Source organism: Plodia interpunctella, chromosome 5, assembly GCF_027563975.2.
Source record: "Plodia interpunctella isolate USDA-ARS_2022_Savannah chromosome 5, ilPloInte3.2, whole genome shotgun sequence".
NCBI classification, from domain to species: domain Eukaryota; kingdom Metazoa; phylum Arthropoda; class Insecta; order Lepidoptera; family Pyralidae; genus Plodia; species Plodia interpunctella.
The window spans coordinates 348,976-367,775 of record NC_071298.1 but is presented as its reverse complement, the minus strand read 5'-3'; the positions used below and the strand labels follow the sequence as shown (position 1 = coordinate 367,775).

General features: G+C 34.4%; 1 protein-coding gene across 9 annotated transcripts in view; it reads right to left on the bottom strand.

The window, feature by feature from the left end:
• Positions 1-448: 448 nt before the first annotated feature.
• ich (ichor) overlaps positions 449-18,800 on the bottom strand; it is a 39,944-nt gene continuing 21,592 nt past the window's right edge. For all 9 annotated transcript variants that reach the window (XM_053745483.2, XM_053745482.2, XM_053745481.2 and 6 more), the window contains one exon: positions 449-4,597. In XM_053745483.2, coding sequence (XP_053601458.1) covers positions 3,151-4,518 — 1,368 coding nt within the window. In that variant the 5' untranslated portion in view covers positions 4,519-4,597 and the 3' untranslated portion in view covers positions 449-3,150. The remainder of the gene's footprint in view (positions 4,598-18,800) is intronic.

Genomic DNA, 18,800 nt, shown 5'->3' with positions numbered 1-18,800 from the left:
AGCCCGGGACTGGTGTGTTCACACCTTTGTTTGCTCTGACCTGCTTTTGTATTTTTAGAAACCAATGTCAAGTTTCTTATGTGAGTATTGTTTGTAATTGATGCCTTGAATTGAGTTGTATATCGTTATGTGGAGATTATACTTTGATTAAATGCTATTGTTTTCTAGATCTTATTATGGAAAGAAGCTTTTACATATATATAAGTGCTTTTTATGCTAATAATCAAAATAATAGAGCTAGTATTAAAATATTAAATTGGTACAAGAATTTAACGACTTCAATAATTTTAAAATCTGAAACTATTATGATTAAAAACCTGTATAGGCAAAGAAAATCCTTAAGAATATTATTTTATTCCTAAAATATTTTTTTATAACTTCTGCAAATAGATTCGAAGTAAGAAGAAATAAAATGATCTGACCAGAACAGGAAAAATGCAACAAAAAGTATCGTTAACAAAAATCTCCATTTATTTTACATTAATTTACAATTTACTTATAATGGAAAACCTCTTGAAAATATAACACTTTCTTACCTAAAACATAAAATGCGCAGGGGGCCCGCGTGGAAGGATTTACAGTACAATAATTACAATATTACATTTATCAATAAATACTTAAGACTAATATCGAATATCTAGCAAAAGGTACTTTATTAGGGTATAACTACACACGAAGTGGGAAACGCTGTGAGTGAAACACAAAGCGTCTTCATTAAAACCGTTGATTATACACACATATGATGAGCAAATGATGTACGTGCATATTGTGCATACATTGAAGTAATTATGAATTGATTTTCTGCAATTTGATTCAAATAATTGTGAAGCTATCAATTTTTTAAGTTGTCTATTTATGCATGAATTTTCAGAACTTAATTTAAGACAATCTCTAATAATATTTAGCGATGAGATAGCATGATAGTTCAGGCCAACTCTTACTACATGTCCTGTAGACCTGTGGCATATCCACCATATTTTACATAAACGTCACTATTTTAAAATATATCCAGCGTTTCACAGACGAGCGTTTATCCCACGCGTGTAACCGCCGCGTTCAGCTTTTGAACGCTCTCATCTCATAATTAAAAATTTGTGTCTATCCTAAATGAACTCAACAGATTGAAAGATATTTGTGAATATTGAATTTTTATTGAAATATGCATTGTTAAATTCATTTATTATAGACAATCGAACGACTAACTAATAAATGGAATGTATTAACGATGAATGAATATTATAACTACTTTGAGAAAATGCACATTTATCAGTGATAAGAACGTATCGTATTGAATAAATATTTAATATTATTACAACAGAAAATTCTTCTTTATATCAGATACGTGAAGGATTTATAAATTGGTTATTTATAAGGAATAAAAATATTTGGTAAAGCAAGGAAAGTAAATTGATATTAGTTCCCTTTACAACAGTTAATTGGTTTGTATATAATGTGAGTACAGAAAACATAGTAAGATTAGCATAGAAGGGTTTTTATTTTATTATTATGTTTTTGATTTATGCTATGAAAATTAGTCAGCAAATAATCCTTGTTTTATTTATAATGTTTTTCTGATAACAAAACTACTAATTCAGTATTTTGAATGTATAACCTGTAAGTTATTGTTTTTTGAAGTGAAAACATCTTTAGCATCGTTGTGCACTTTTAGTGATGTTGATCGAAAATTCGTAAGACGTCAAAAGTGCACAAAGTTAATATTCAAGATTGCATTTCTGCCGGCACTCCCGGAGTGCAACACGTTTTTTTTGTAACAATTTCAAGTTGCACTCATGAAAGATAATGACTAATAAATCTAATCAATAAATATGATAGATCTGCACTACTCGCGTGTTGTGCCGTCCTTCGCATATACCCAGTTTTTTCGCGCCAATTATCGGGCGCGCAAGCCGGCGGTTGCGCAAGAGAGGATCTACGATTATGTCGGATTTTTTCGGTTTCCGTCCGCTTCCCGGACGCGAATCCGCTCGCGTGCTCGAACGTAGGGCGTTCGCGATCTGGGTTACTAAGGTAATAATTTAAAATAGAATTTGTTTTTTTTTTTCAGCCAGTGTTGTATATAGTATTCTAAATATAAATAGATTTTTAAAACATTTTTGGAAATAGGTTTTTGTGTTTCTTGAGAGTTTAAATAAGTTGAAATTAGGTGCGGATTTGATGAAATGACAATTGTTTCCTGTGATTTGTATACATATTTCCGACGGGTTATACAAACATATCCTTTAGTTGTAATAACAGCTTACATTATACTTTGCGTGTATAGAATTTCGGAATCGGCACTTTATCTGTTTTAAGTCACTCATATTGCATAGACAATTTCAATATTTAATTTAAGCCTAATTGTAAAGAGTTACATTATAATTCGGACTTGTTATATAATTTAATTCAAATTTAAGTATAGTTTAAACTTCAACAGTATGTGATGTGAAAAGGAGCAAGTTAAATAGAACCTACAAAAGAAAAGTTTAAAAACTATGTCAACAATATAGAACATAGTTCTTTTCATGTTAGCCTCTTCTGCTTTGTCATTTCTGTTTCAAAGAACAAGAACTTAAATCATACAAGTAAAACTAATTTGACTATAAGTAGGTAATCGGAGTAATCTTCATAAATATCCGAGAAAATATACATTTTGTTTATGTTTTGTTCAGTCGAACTTCGACCACTGTACTTATGAGGAGCAAGATGAATTTAACATTCGATGAATTTTTTTAATTTGTGCGCATTATAGCTGGAAAATTTTGCATTATACAGCAAAGATGCGCAATGTATGCTAAATGGGTAGATATCTACAAAATTCTTATAAACCTGTGTCCGAAGCGAATCAAAGACATACCCGAAATAACTATAATTATGAGACGGATTAATCTACACTGTAAAAACAAGTGAAATGATTTCCTTAGATCATACAACAACGTATAAACAATTTATCTACATAATAAATCTGAAGGCTCTTAAAACTAGTCAACATTGCACTTGTCCTTAGGAATGTTACTCTAAGGGAATATACTTGAACGTTCAGCTCATGTACAGATAGCCTAAATGAGATTCAATACTCGCGCACATACACAGACACTCACACAACTAAATTACGAAATGCTTCATTTGAGCTAGTGTAGTACAAAGTCTTTGCTAGTCCCTGCCGATCCTCTTGTGTATCTGCTGGTGCTTGATCAGGTGGGCCTTCTGTCTGAACGCCTTTGCGCACACGTCGCACCTGAACGGCTTTTCCCCAGTATGCGTGCGAAGGTGCACCTTTATATTTGATTTGTTTAAAAACCCTCGATTGCAGATCCCACAGCGGTGTACCGGCTTCTCTTTCCCCAAAAGCCCACTCAATTCTGCCGCCGTCGCTGAAGGAAAAGGCAGTGAGTTCCCATGCAAGCTGCTTTGCTTCGGTTTACTTCTATTTCTTTTACTTTTACTAACTGGCGTGACTGTCGTCGTGTGCGCGTGAGGGTAGCCCAGCAGTCTCTCTGGACTACACAACCCGTCTGGTTTCAGGCTGAGTGCGTAGTGAGAAGCGTATCGACCATTGAGGATACTTCCGACACCGTCAGTTGTAGACACAGCATTCCCTGGCGGTGAAGATGTTGATATCACTTCCATCCCGTAGCTGGTCGAACTCGGTGCCTCCTGTTTTACTGGAGGACCGTTTTGAAGCCGATTCTGAAGTAGGGGCATGTAGCCATGTGTTAATAGCGACTGAAGTGTGGAGCCCGCTTGTAAGTTCTTCTGGAGAAATTCCTGACTTTTAACGAAATCTTGTCCAGGTTTAGAGAATTCGAGACTGGGATGATGGTTTTGTGACGGTGGGGAACCTGGAAGACCGAATTCTGTCAGGTCTTGTTGAACAATTTTATCGCCATGTTGTCCGCAAGCGCTTGCAATCCACGCATCGATGTCCATCCAACTGTCTCTGGAATCATTTCGGTCATCGGGTTCAGGTTGTGATGGGACTGTAGTGTCAGCGATAGCCGAGCCAATGATAGCAGCTATATCCTCTATAGAGCTGATGTCGTACATATCTTGTTTGTGGTTCTCGTCAAACAATTTCGCCGGAGGGGAACAAGATGCGGCGCAAGAGTCCGCTGCGCCGGAAGCTGTTGTTTCGGCAAACGGTTTTGTATCTGGGGCTTCTAAGAATGGTTTGACGTCTTCGAGATCTGGGGGTTCAGCGTCAGCGGCGCACGTCGAAGAAGATACAACATCGTTGTCGCCCCCGTAGCCGCTTTGCGTTGGGTAGTTATTGTTTTCTTCAGGGAGCCGTTGCGCTATAGCATGGAAGTGATGTCCAGAGATGCCGTTGATGGAGAGATGGCCGGTGTAGCCGGTGAAGGGAGGGAGCGGTTTGAGTTCCGCGAGGGGCGGGGGGGCAAGGAGCGAGTCGATGAGCTCGTGGCAGGTGGAAGGGGGGGAGCTGGGCTCGAGCTTGGAGTCGAGCCAGCAGGAGCCGAGCAGCAGCTCGTCGCCGCCGCCGGCCACGCCCGCGCACTTCATGCCGCGCCTCACCGCGACCCCGGAGCCCAGCGACAGCCCGCCACCGCCATACTTGGACGCCGCCACCCTGCCGCGCTATCTGGAACAAAGACAGACATTACATTAATATTTTATATAGATGTCGCTTGATTTAAAAGACAGAGGCCCTTGGCTTAATGTAACAATCTTCTCTAAGTACAGAAAATGTTAATTATAGGAAAAATTAAGAAGAAACGTGAATTTGACAAAACACTATAGTGATTACTGACATGAGTAGAATCCAGGGAATTTTACCTCTTTCCGCAAAATATTGTAATAAATTTATGGCCTACCTATAATACCTACATATCTACATTTTTATGAAAAAATTTTTTAAACAGTTTTATAGCCAATGAACAATTTAACTACATCAGTACCGAACTACGTTCAATCCTTATTGCATGTATATTTAGACATATTTCTAGTACTGGTTACTTGTTAGCAACATAGTTTAGCCACTTGCTCTTAAATCGTAGGGCGTTCGCGGTCTGATACGTACAGTCGGTCGTAACAAACAAACCGACACAATGAGCATAGTTAGCCGTTTAATATTTCCGTTCATTACTAGGTTGAGCGTTTGTTTTGTCGCAGTGAAGTGTACTTTCTTGGCGTTAGTTATGAATAGACAAAGGCTTTCTTCTCCTTCCTGCTTAGTATTAAAGATTTTGGCCTAAAGATGTATTTAGACCGTAAATAAGTTGAATAGTGTCATCATGATTATCGTTAATTTCTATCCCATTTAATTAATTATTTATTACAAAGACAAATAATATAATATATGTAACATTAGTAGTACTCTAAAGTTATTACAATTTCATTTAAAGAAAATTTAAAAGCGTCGTACCAGAACGCAGCTATATATATATATAGCTGCGTATATTCTTTTTTGCATACCTCTCCCCTATTGCTCACGGCTAAGGATGATAATATTGTGTTTTTGTAAGTGCCTATTTTTTCTTACTAAATACTTTAAAAGGATACATATTGTGTACCGTTGTGTTTAGCTAAATAAATAAATAATTCCGTGCAGTGAAACACGCTTAATTACTTTCTTTGCGATATGTTTTTGCCTTCTCATTTCCCACAGCTGACAAATCATCAACTAGGTTACATTTTTCCCCGCGAAGTTTTCTTTCACATTTCTTTGCAGACCATGTCATTTTTATAAAATATGAACAAAACATACATTTAATTCTAGCGCGCAATCTATAGATTCAAATTATAATGTTCTGCGCACGCCGCCTCGCTTCACTAACCATCGGGGCTGCCGATACAACACCATTTATTTCACGTTTTAACAAGGCCTATTTTTCTTGCAAAATACTCCTTTCGAAATTCTATAGCCTAATATTCGACTCAGTGATTTAATGGACGCCATCTGGCGACATATTTAGCACGAGTTTTGTTACTAAGTTTAAATTTTTGAATGTTTATTGTCTTTTGTGTGGAATTTTCCGAGGTATTTGGTCCGCAACATAGCCTAGTTGCCTAATATTGTTTGATTTGCAATTCGACACGTCAATTTTTATCTTTTTACACGGGTTGGAAATGAATCATATGGAAATAATATGAAGACATATGGAAATAATAACATTAAAAAAAATTTACTGGTCGATTCACACTCGTTCAGATCTATTGTAGAAAATAATACTTGTTTTTAATGATCAATAAAAATATTGATTTTGTACAAACAAAAATTATAGAATTTATAACGTTTTTCGATTTTCGATATACTTATTTATTACTTGTAAACCTGTTTCCTCAAACAAAGACATTTTGATATATATATATGAAATACATTTTATTATTATAACAGAATATCTTTTTATAAGTTTTTTATCTAGTGCAAAAACGTTATGATTACTTAAATACAGGTTATATGATGAACTACAAAGTGCGATGTTCTGATAGCGTGTATGTGATCTACTTGAGTATACACTGTAACCGTTTGTCAAGTTCTGCTTCCTAATGTGACGGCAATAGCGGCGAATTTGCAATGACTTTGTTAAACTTGATGTGCTGTAGACTGTTCAATATAACATGCACAATTAGCCGACTTAGCGGGTTGCTGACCGTTTTGCCGACAATCTGGATGCAGACAATGCCCGCATACAAACGCGAAATTCGGCAATTAACAGTCAGTTACTGTATTTTTAGCCTAGTTAGTCCAGGTTTTGTAGTGTACAGAACTATGGCTTATATGGTTGTTCTTTGTTCGGCATAGTATAGAATACACGACTTGTTTAAATGAGTATTTATTAGAAGAGTCTATTATTAGTTTCGACTAAGAACTTAAAATTCACGTGGGATTCATATACGTTATTTTATTGTCCCATTCCACATTTTCTCTGGGAGTGCAAATAATTTACTATACGTCTTCTTGTGTTTAATTTGGAAAACATGATTACTAGAGATCGATATTAACAGAAGTATGTTTAAAGTCATTAAATTGATATGTAATTACATTAGTATATAGAGTAAAACGTGAATTTTGATTAATTTTCATTCGTATATTTATTGTAAATGATCTTCAATAAATATTTTATTTTATCCACGTTTTAATAAGCGATTCTGTCGGTTCCTAACACCTTAGGAGCTCGTTTACATTTACTGTCTCATTATTTTCCCAATATAAATCCACCCACATAATAATAGTGTGGTAACTATGGCCAAACAAGATTGATATTTGAACTCGAGCCTTTGCACAAAAAGCACGCACGTTGGCCAACGCGGTTGCAACCGATCGAAAAAAAAATCTATTAAAATATAGATTTGCTTCGGCCCAGAAGTGGCCTTGAATGGTTTTTCGCAAATCTAAGGTTGCGCGGGCGTCGAACTCCTTCGCAATATAAGAAAAAAACACTGTAAAGTATAATACAAATTGCAGTTTTAAACGTGACCGGTGCAGAAAAAATGTTTTTGTTGCACTGTGCAATAATAATTATTGACTTTATGACCAACTGGGCCATTTTAGGTTGTCTGGGGAAATTGCGTGACAATGTTAATTGGGAAATTTTAATAATAGTTGTTTTGAAGGTTTCATTTCGGTCATAAAACTGCTTTAAATATCTTTTTAGTAGCTAGGATTTTTAGTTTAGGCACACGTTAAAGGTATGGCGTTTTTATATATATTGTGTAATTAGGAACAATATTTCATTAAGTATAGCAAAACCTATACATTAGTTCGTTCCACCAATATCACTGCAACGTCCAAATTCGCGGGCTGTCACTGCGGTTACCCGCTCCAGTGGCCAAGAGAAAGTTATGATAAATAGCTGTGGAGTTTCTACCAAGTATCGGCTGTGAGATGTCGTGTGTCGTAGGTCTTTATACAATGAAGTCTTCACGTTGAAGGGGATAATACTAAAGCAGCACACTAAATATCATAGAGGCTGCGCCCCGGGGCTTCGCTGCTGTGAGAATTTCCGCATGATGTGTTATTTATATAGGTATATACTACCCGTGCACAAAATGTTTATCGAAATCCATCCGGTAGGGAGGTACAATTTTACACTTCCAACACTAAACAGTGACGAAACAGTTTTAAAATCCCATTGTACCACTAGGGATACCCGGTAGAGATACGGCGTGTCTGAAGATCAAAAAAACAAATGCTATCGATGGATCACTGAGATCAGATATCGTTTTCTCTTTCTATGTCCGAAAGACTGGTGTAAATTCCTCTGAAGTGTGTTATTTTTGTTGCTTGCAAGATTTACTCAATGGCCCGTTCGCACGGCCTTCCCATGGGTAGACAATAGTGATGTGGTCGCGAGTTCAATCCCAGTCACTGCCAAGGTGATACAGCCGTTAATTACAACCGATTGTATGTCTGACTGTTATAGTGTTACGTCAGAATTTTTTGGTGATTCTTTGCAAATTCTTATTGCAGGCATAACATATAATTTTCCTTGTTATGTATGCTTTTAATTATATAGAAAAAATATAGCAAATCTGTTTTTCTTTCAAAAAGTTATGATTAGATTTCGACATGTAAAAATATGTAATTGACCCATCTATAAGTGGCAATGTGAATAGAGACCTTTATATGTATAGTGTTAAATAAACTTATGAGAAAAAAATATTATTTAGTTAAAAAAAAAAAGATTTTTCATTTTCAAATTCAGGAGTCGTTCTCAATACTCTCATGCTATGTAGTGTAGAGACCCAGCCCCACACATACCATAAAAGTTAAAAACACAAACAAAGACCTAGCCTTGAGGTAGGTTCCGAACTAGACTAACAATTTACCAAACACACTATAGAAGCGGACGCTATTCTACTGAATCAACACCGTGAAAATCGAAAACCCGCTCCGTTACAAGCTATTTCCGACCGTAACAACACGGGTCAAGGTTGCTATTCTACTGCGTGGAATCAAGCAGTTACAACCTACTGCTGTTGCATATAATTTACGCCACTGACACACTTCCGTGCGAGTACCGTTATCCGTCCCTGTTTCCAAGTCGGCCGTCTCTTTCACTCTCAATGGAATATTGTTTGCGTCTCGCTCTACGCGCGACATTTTTTTCGATGCGGGTGCATGTGGGTTGGCCTAAAATAATTCGTGATTTTTTTGGTGGGGGTTGCGGTTTAGGCCATATTTAGAATCGGCATTAGGATAACTATATAAAAATAGTACATAAGTACAATTTTATTTGGCTATCACAATACAATGCACACGAAAGAAAAATATTTTGCCATGAGTCTTATAATTTTTTCTAGTATGCAGATTTTTCTTGAGCTTAAGCACTGAGAAACATAACATATTTTTGTTCATATTCTATTTTGAGCATGCACACAACATTGTCGATTTGATATATTATTATCATCGTACACACATTTGCCACATTTACCCATTTATAACTTTTAATAAATATTAAGACATATTTCAAATGTTACTAACATTTTTTGGTTATAGTTTTTAATATAATAATATGTATTTAAATAAAAATATATTCCCAAATAAAATACCATGCACAAGCCTAACCCCACGCAACAAACAATAAAAAAAACAACAAAACAGTACCTCACATATTCAAACAATAGGTTCTAGGAAACAGGAGAGCGGTGTCTTTGAACGTCGTCCTAATTGCCTAATATAAAAGTTAAAACTGTTTGTCCGTCGTACCGTTAGAGATTCTGGTTTGTTCGGTGCGCCAGTGCTGTGGGAACTGCCAAAATATGTCAATAGTGATTCGCTCAAATGGACGTTCTAGTGCAGGTCCACATCAAGTTGTGTGATTTGTCCTATCCATACTTAGATACGAAAGTCTTTCTGTCACGCTTCTACGACTAAACCGTTGGGCCGATTTTGATTAAATCTAGATAGGATATGGAATGACCCGAGGTCGGACATTGGCTACTGCGGACAAAATCTAGTATTCAAATATATATGTTTTCTCAAGAAATGCTCAAAAATTCGTCCGGGTGGTCATTACAACGCATTTTAAGATAAGGATAATGCAATTTCCACAAATCGATGGAAAAAATTAAAAAATCAACAACTTATGTTTGAAGAAATGAAAGAAATGGAACTAAGGCACTTCAATAAATTCAATAAATTATTTTTTATAAATCAAATTAATTGTTTTTTTTTAAATTAGGTATCGTAACTTTTATCCCAGTATTTAAAGAGACCAACTCATAATAATAGATAAATAACTCTTCATTATTTTATGAATTCGTATAAAACAGAACAAAGTATATAGGTATACCTTTTCGCGTGTTGTTTTAGTGTTAATTATACGTACATAAACTGTATACAAAAAGTTTCAAACCAAGTTTTACATATACTATGATACTTCTCGTCACGCAATTGAGTCGATTAATTCTAAAATCAATATAAAATATGTATACCTAATTGCGAAATATTTAGTACAGTTACAGACTTGTCCTACTGAAAAATAGCCTTTATGAGTGGTTGCTAAATTATTATATTGCGACAAATCACTGGAACGGTAAAGAAATTATAGGCCGGCCAATGTGTTTACCAGAGTTTAATAAAACGTTTAACAATTATTGGTTAATAGATTTTTTGTTGCTTAAGCTTATTGCGTTCAGTCAATCGCAAGGCAAGTTACCCTACATGGAACTCTATGGGATCGCAATAAAAGCGAATTTGCAGTGATTTTGGGCAGCTTGATGTACTGTTGGTCATCTTACCTGTATAATATTTATTTGTTTGTATTCGGTGAGAAAATTGTTAATGGTGTTTTGTAAAGTGCTTTTTGTATGCTAAAAACGATTTTGGAAAGAAAATAAAACTGAAAATATTGGCAGTCATTTTCTTTCAAGTGGCCACTGTGGTTTAATTTATACGGAATAGTATAGTCAACAGGACATCAACCTATAAATTAATTGCAAATTCGCCGCTATTACCGCGTCATAGAGATTCTTGCAGGGTAACTTGATGTGATGGTGATTGTACTAATGAAAAAGTACACTTAGATCTAAACAATGTCAAAATGTATTACTATAGTTTGCTGGCACAACATTCCGTGTGTCCATTTGTACAAGATTTTTATTGTTCTGAAAGGGGTTGTAAGATAAGAAACTAAACTTATATAATATTTGCATATTGTTGTAAAATTCTTTGACGGTATCTATTGTGGCTGAACTTGGTGGTAATAAAAATTTACATAATTTGTTATCTTAAACAATAACCGAAACTGCCTACGAAAAGTTCTTGGAACTATGTTCTTGTAACTTTTTACCGCGCAAATGCTTCACGTCATGTAATGTAATAATTTATAAATTGAATACTTAATTCTGCAGTTAATTACTCCTATATTTAATAATGTGCCACATTCATATCCATTACATTTAAAAGATGTAACATTTGAGTTACACCGTCAACTTTGACGTTGATTTTGACCGCCGCTGACGTTTAGATAAAATGGCGCAACTCGACGCAAGTTTTTCTGCTCACGTAAAAGTTGACGTCGAAGTACATGGTACAACCCACCCTTATACTTTCTAATATCTGAAACATATTGTGCTAAATCCTACATGGAATATAAGAAGAAGTCCAAAGCAACAAAACTCAAATGAATTATTCAAACCGATCGACAATCTCCTTGCTAATCCATTTAAAAATAAACGCCTACATTTCTACTCAAATGGAAAAAAATATTCAAATGACCGGGCATTACCGTAAGATGCAGAGATAATGCATCCTTCCGACCAAAAAACCTGGAGAAAAAAGGTCCAAGGGTCGATGTCCTGGTCGGGATAGCCCGTTTACAGTTAGCTCGGGCAGCCCTCGCATCACAATAAACGTTCTCAGAAGGTCAACTACATAGTTAATTATTTTGTGATAAAATATTCTGCTGTTGTGTAATTATATTCTGAATGTAAAGCATATTGCGAAAAAGATGTAATTTTTTTATTATTATTAAAAGATAAATTGTTTGATTTTTTATGTTAATCAGTTATTAGTTATATGAAAAAAAAATGTTTTCTTTCTTAAGTTATTAAATATGTGAAATATAGTTATTTTGGGAGTTTTCTTTAAGTTCGAATTAAACATTATGTTTTAAGTATCATAGCAGCTGTTATATAACATAGATTTTTAAAGCAATTCCGAGGCCTTTATTGTAGTTATAGAATTTGAAAATTACTACACTGCACTAAACATAACCTAAACCTTGTAAATATTAATCAACCGGGACAATGCTCAGATGTGAGACAAATGTTAGTAAATATACCACAGAGAGACACTCACGCAGTTATTAGACTGTAAACAGGACAATAAACCTTCTGTTGGAGATGTGTTGTGGCGGGTCGTCGCTCCCCACGTGGTGGTGTAACGACCTCACGGCCTTGGCGCTCGAGGTGAATAGGCAATCGGGAATCAGGTGCCGGTTGTTTACCAAGTGCTTAGGTCTCTAGGTGAGTCTGCTTTATGTATGGGTCAGGGACGTGAAGGCTATATTTGACGTCACGTTCTTTATTTAAGTTCTTGTGGATGTTTGTCACTTGTGTATAGATAGCCTTAGAATAGAACCACTGCAATCCCTAGGGTATGACTGAGTGAAACGATAATTTTTTTAGAGTGCGTGAATATCAAACATAGTATTACCTCAATTTGAAGAATTTTCGTTTTTAGGTTACAATATAAATAGACGAAATTTCGTTCTGTAATTAACTAAATATACACGAATACATATAAAATTGGATAAGTTATTGTAACAATGCATTTTTAGAACAAAAAAAGTCAGGAATTATGCATAATGTCTTTGCTCTTTGGAATAACTGCTAATATCGGACTGGCAATGTTATTTACGATAGTAGCTCCAGGTATGTCATAATTAATCACTTCTGGTTAACGAGTGTATTGAAGTATTTTCGCTAGCAAATTATATCTTGATACAACATAGTAACCAAGAAATAAAAATACAATTTTTTTTATTGTTTATAATTTTGTAAAGAACATTTCAGGATCTTCCACGTAGGACTTAAAAGAAAGAAGCATAAATATATATTTATTTGTCTTTGGCATATATATATATTCGTTTTTGAAATACACAGTAACATTACATATATTTTATATTACTTTACACATTAATTATTACCGTATGTTTCATTACACACTATACATATTGAACCTGGCTCTAATTTACACCGTTTAAATATTTTGGATTGGATTATGAAATTGATGAAATTAGTGTATTTTTTTGGTAAATTTATTTTAACTTAATTTACGGAGTTTTATCATCGATTATGGAATATTTTCATTCAACATGTTACAATAAAAATATGATATAAAAAACTGTTTCTGGATATTAATTTTATGTACAAACAATTTAAAATTCCTTCAGCAGTAGTGGCGACACTTTTAAGTCGTTTGTGTGGGTTGACGTGCCATGGACTGTATTTAAAAACCTTTTGATACAATTTATGAAGCCATAACCCATATAAACCGTCCATTATGGAGCAATTAGCCAAAGTATTTTGTGGTTATTTTTTGTTATGAAAAGTAAAGGTTGTAGAAGAACTTTAGAACAAGACTAAACTCTATAATACAACTGCCACCATAATTCAAACTAATCGACGCCCATTTTATCTACCATCAGAAACCTGGTAAGCACTGGACCTTTAATAATGAGTCTTGCCAATATATTATGAAGGTCTATTTTGTACAGGATCATTCCAAAACAACAATTGGATAGATGGCATTGTTTAACAAAAAAATTGATTTGGTTTGATTTTTTAGTCAGGTCAAATGAGCACGGTAAATGAGATCAATACTATAATTAATAGTATAGTGTTGTTTCTCCTTTTAGAACTCACGATACATACTCCGGCCCTTGGCTTGCGTGGGGACATGGATCCAATACGCAAAGGCCCTTTATTACTGTTAATTATTAAACTGCCACTACTCGTTCTTCACAAGCTAAAGCCAGACAGATTTACGCCCGGTCGTAAAATCTCTTTGCCCTACGTAAACCCATCTCTGGCTACAACACGATAGCCGTTCCCAAAGCCCGTGTCCTGCCCCACATCCCAACAATGGCTAACTGTACGCCCTGCGCCCGCGCTCATACTTTACGTATGCTAATTCCTATGTTGTACCACTTCATGCTGTGTTTACATTGCTATCTCTAATAGTTTACAAGGTACATTCATACCTTTTGGTGGCATTTACAATTAAGAGTTTGGTATTAGATGAATTTACCTCAATTGCAAGATCATCTTGTTTTAGAAGAGCGCGACCCGCCATACACAGGTTTTTGTAAACTTAATTGCTAAGTCCTCGCTATCTACGTGTAATTAATTGTGTTTATAAAATAAATGATCTCGAATTGAGTATTTTGCTTATATTTTATACATGTGAATATGCATATTTTTTGTTTGATTTATACAATTCACGATAGATCTACGATAAGCTCAGATATAACTTTTAAATAAGATTAATAATAAAAGAATTGGAAGACTATGTATCTCCATGTTATAGAGATAACTAGCGACTATAAGAACTGCCAAATCCTCTAGAGATCTTACGAAGGACTTGTGTATCTTGTAAAATTAGGAAAATATACATATTGTATAGCATTAAGGTTGAAGATAAAGAATGGAACACGCCGTCAAACAAAGTACCTAAATTGAAAATGTTAGAACCAACTCACAATTTTTTACCGCTTTTATTTTGATCTAAAACAAAATGCTATCTGGTACTTGAGATTCAGGCCAGATTTACCCTAGACCTGTTATACAAGCAGTTATTTTCAAATTCGCACGAAACCTAAAAAAAATTAAAACAGCATTCGTAACTGTACAATGTTCGTGATTTAAAAATAGAATTTTCTGTACGTCTCTTAGGAAATCGCGTTTCCTATCTCAATATTAACCGAGTAACGCAATTTAGGAGACACGCCCCCTGCTAGGACTATACAAAGTCGATGTTCGTGATTTTGTGGTACGATAAAAAAATATTTATTTTTGATAGTGATTATATGTCGAGTGGGGTCAAAAGCAGTTCGTTTTTATTTGTTTGGAATTGAATACAACTTTTTGAAAGAAAGCCAAAAATAAAATTAATGTGTTGGGGTCAACCACCTCATACACATTAGGAATTATTTTCTGTTTCGTTAAGGTGCGTACACACGGGTGCAGGTGTATTGTGACGTCACGTCCAAGTGACAGGCGAACAGCAAATATAATAAATATAAAATTTATTTGTTTATTCAAAAATAGATTAGCGAGTGTATTTATCTAAAAATTTTATTAAAATTAGTTTTGTTGCTATTTTCTTTAAGTTATTTCAAGTTGTAGTTATGTAAATAATATTAGCTAGAATGTGGTTAATTATCTAAGTAATTAATAAAATGCGCAATAGAATTAGTAGACTGAAGTATATGAAACATAACTATTGTCTTCAGTAATGTCTTATACTGACTTTCCGACCGGCAATTTGATTGAAAGAAAGAACGTCGAAAGAAACACTTCATTCACCCGCTTGCGCTCTTCACTCATGTCGCACCGAAGTGTCTAATAACTGACATTAATTGGCCCGACAAATGAGTTAAACTTTGGATTAAGCACGCCACAGTTTGGAGCACTTGTCCTGCGCCTGCGCCGGTCAATTTTCTTTGTTTCGAAACATTAAGTAGTCCGCCTTTGCACGCTATCGTTGATGTCTTTTGTGTGACATAATGGACGTGTTAAGTTGGTATTAAGCTACGTGTGTATGATGTATAGCAGAAATATATAGTTATATATTAAGATGTTAAGGCGAAGATTTGAAATACAAACTATATCTTAATTTGTACTAAATGGCAAAGTGTGTGGATGTAATTGTGTTTATGAGAAGATTTTTTAGATCTAGAAAAATCTCAAGTTTATAGCCCATTCCCTTGATTGACTTTAACAATCTGCGCGGGAGGAAAAGCTCCTGGCATATTATATGACCCAGACGTATTAAATAATAATAAAGAATAGAAATTTGTTACACAATTTAGAGTAGAATTGCTGATCACAAAAAATTTGGTTAACTCAACTAGTTAAAAAAAGAAAACTTCTGCTTCATAAGATAACGTCGTGAATAACATTATGTATTCGGAGAAAATAATGGTTATTGGCTTACAACTTGTCCGTTAAGAAAGTCGCTCGCAACATTGTGTGCTTTAAAATATCGCTTAACTTTTTCTTAATACTGATTGAAGCATCGCTAATGCAGTTAGTGGAACTCTCGTTCATTGGTGCTATAATCTCATTCTATCTCTGTGACAGTGTGTATCATCAGATGGCAAACAACTATTAATCTATATAATTAACTGCATTTTCTTTAAATATAAAATTTTTTTCTGACTGTACATTTGTTATCCAAATTCTTTTACTACTAGGATTTTTATAAATAATACATTCTTAAGTGACAGAGTTATTTTTATTCTAGTATTCCAATGAGAGTGAAGTCACGGGATGCAAAGGGGTTCTCAATTTTTATGCATAAAATTTTGTGTCATAATTTAACACGGCATACTTTTACAAAAGCAGCATAGTAGAAATATTTTACTATGGTAAATATCCGATATACATATATGTATGTACGTATGTCCTGTCCAAAATTATACCTACGACCACGTAGATAAAAACTTTAGGGAGATTTTATCCTGAAATATCTGATTCCTGTGACTTTATAATTTATATTTGTGATGTATGAAGAAGAATGGAAGCTGTTGGTAGAAGTCTTTGCCAAAGAGAGACATACAGATGTATTATAGTGAACAAAATACTTTCGTATCTAATGAAATCCTTGAACCATACGATATCTGAAATAAAGACTATTTTTATTAATGTACCATGTCACCTTTTTTACAGTTAATACAAAATTCGCTTCAATTTACTGAGATTTATAACTAATACCACTGCCCATATAAGGGTACCTTTACATGAAATTGACAGTACCTACTACGGAATTATTTGATGGTCAGCATTGTACAGCCAACAATCAAGTTACCCAGCCTCTTTGAACCTTTTTGGCGTGGTAATAGCGGCGAGTTTGCAATGAATTTGGGTAGGTTGATGTGCTGTTGACTGTTGCTGTTTTCACATTCTATTGCGGACAATTGAAAGGTCCGCCACCCACAGCTGTTTGCACTACAGATGTGCAAATCACATTTGGTAAAGCGGACATTTCAAGTGTAACACAACTTTTACTTGGCAAATAGAAAATAAAACCGGTCGCCCTTATTTCAATGGGCGTAGAGTTTAAAATAAGTCAGTGATATTATTGACTGCTTTTACATTTCGCGCATCATCGCTAACTCGCCTCACTTTTCTTGTATTTCCATAAGTTTTAAAATAATTTATTTACTTTTTGAGATATATAGTAAAAGTAGTAGAATCTCTGAAATGTTATGTAATTGTATTGTAATTCAAATGATAAACATGGCGCGCTTCAAAAATATGCTAATAAGTAGTAAGTATGAAATTATATCTATAATTTTTGGGCATAAATAAAAGATTTATGTTTAAAAATTATACAGACCCTCGTCGTAAATATTAATTAATAACTATAATTGGGTTATAGTTAGAAATTATTTATATAGTATACAATTTGGGTGACAAATGCTGAAGCAATTTCATAATAATACGATTAATATCATGCGGTTAATCGCAAAGTGCAAAGGTTTGTATATTAAAAAAAATATACACTTTTGAAGTCCTTTTTTTATGAGATTATAAGTATATTTCATAAAAAATGTATTTAAAGAGTCTTGACGTCTCACCATTTTTTTGTACCTACCAATTTTCTAACACTCATCTCAAATAAATATTGTTGGAAATAGCAACATTTTAAGATTGTCTATGACGTTTGTCTTTGGATATATCTCCCGCGTGCTCTCTCTCTCTCTCTCGCTCTGTCTTCCCCTCTTTTTCTGGACGAATACACGCGTTTCATTACCTCCGCTTTTATCACATCAGCCCTATTAAATTACAGTCCTATTAATATTTTCATCCATTAAAACATATGTCCTAACATATTACAGTGTATACGATATTGTTACTGGTAATAAAAATAAAGAAATTCTATCAATACACGTAAGTGACAAGCATTTATGGAAGCAACATTTTTCTACTGATTAAAATGTGAACTACAAAATGTACACAAAGCATAACATACAGTAAGCGTCACTTGTTCACCTGGCTAACCTTTACTTAGCTTGATCATTAATATGATAGCGATCGACAATGTTATATGATATAGTTTTCAAAATTAATGTGCTATCTCATTAAAATGTTAAATTACATGCGCGACTTTTGTTTACCAAGCCGTTATGTGTCTGGTACAGATACTATAAGTACTTTTGTTATTTATGCTGCAAGTGTTATGGGTACTTTTGCGACGGATACAATTCGGGATGGACTCTTCGACTAAATTGTTCGGATGGCCAGTATTTTTGTTAATGACGTGTATTAATAGTATAAGTTTTTGTTGACATTACCATTGCAATATGTTTAAAATAATATATAATTTACAAAATAAAAAAATCAGAAACAATAATAAAAAAATATGACCAGTATTAATCAATACTTATAATACAATAATTATAATTTACTAAGCAAAATCTCTCATGTCATCGTAACCACCAATTTTAGCATCGTAAGAATTTAGAGAGAGACAAAAATAGGCACTAAAATGTAGTACTATCTCTACTATGAACCCAATGTGAACGCGATGCAGGGCGTAGACATACTACACGAAATAAATTTGTTTCAAATATATCATATAATAAGTAAGCATATTATTTTTCCCTGAG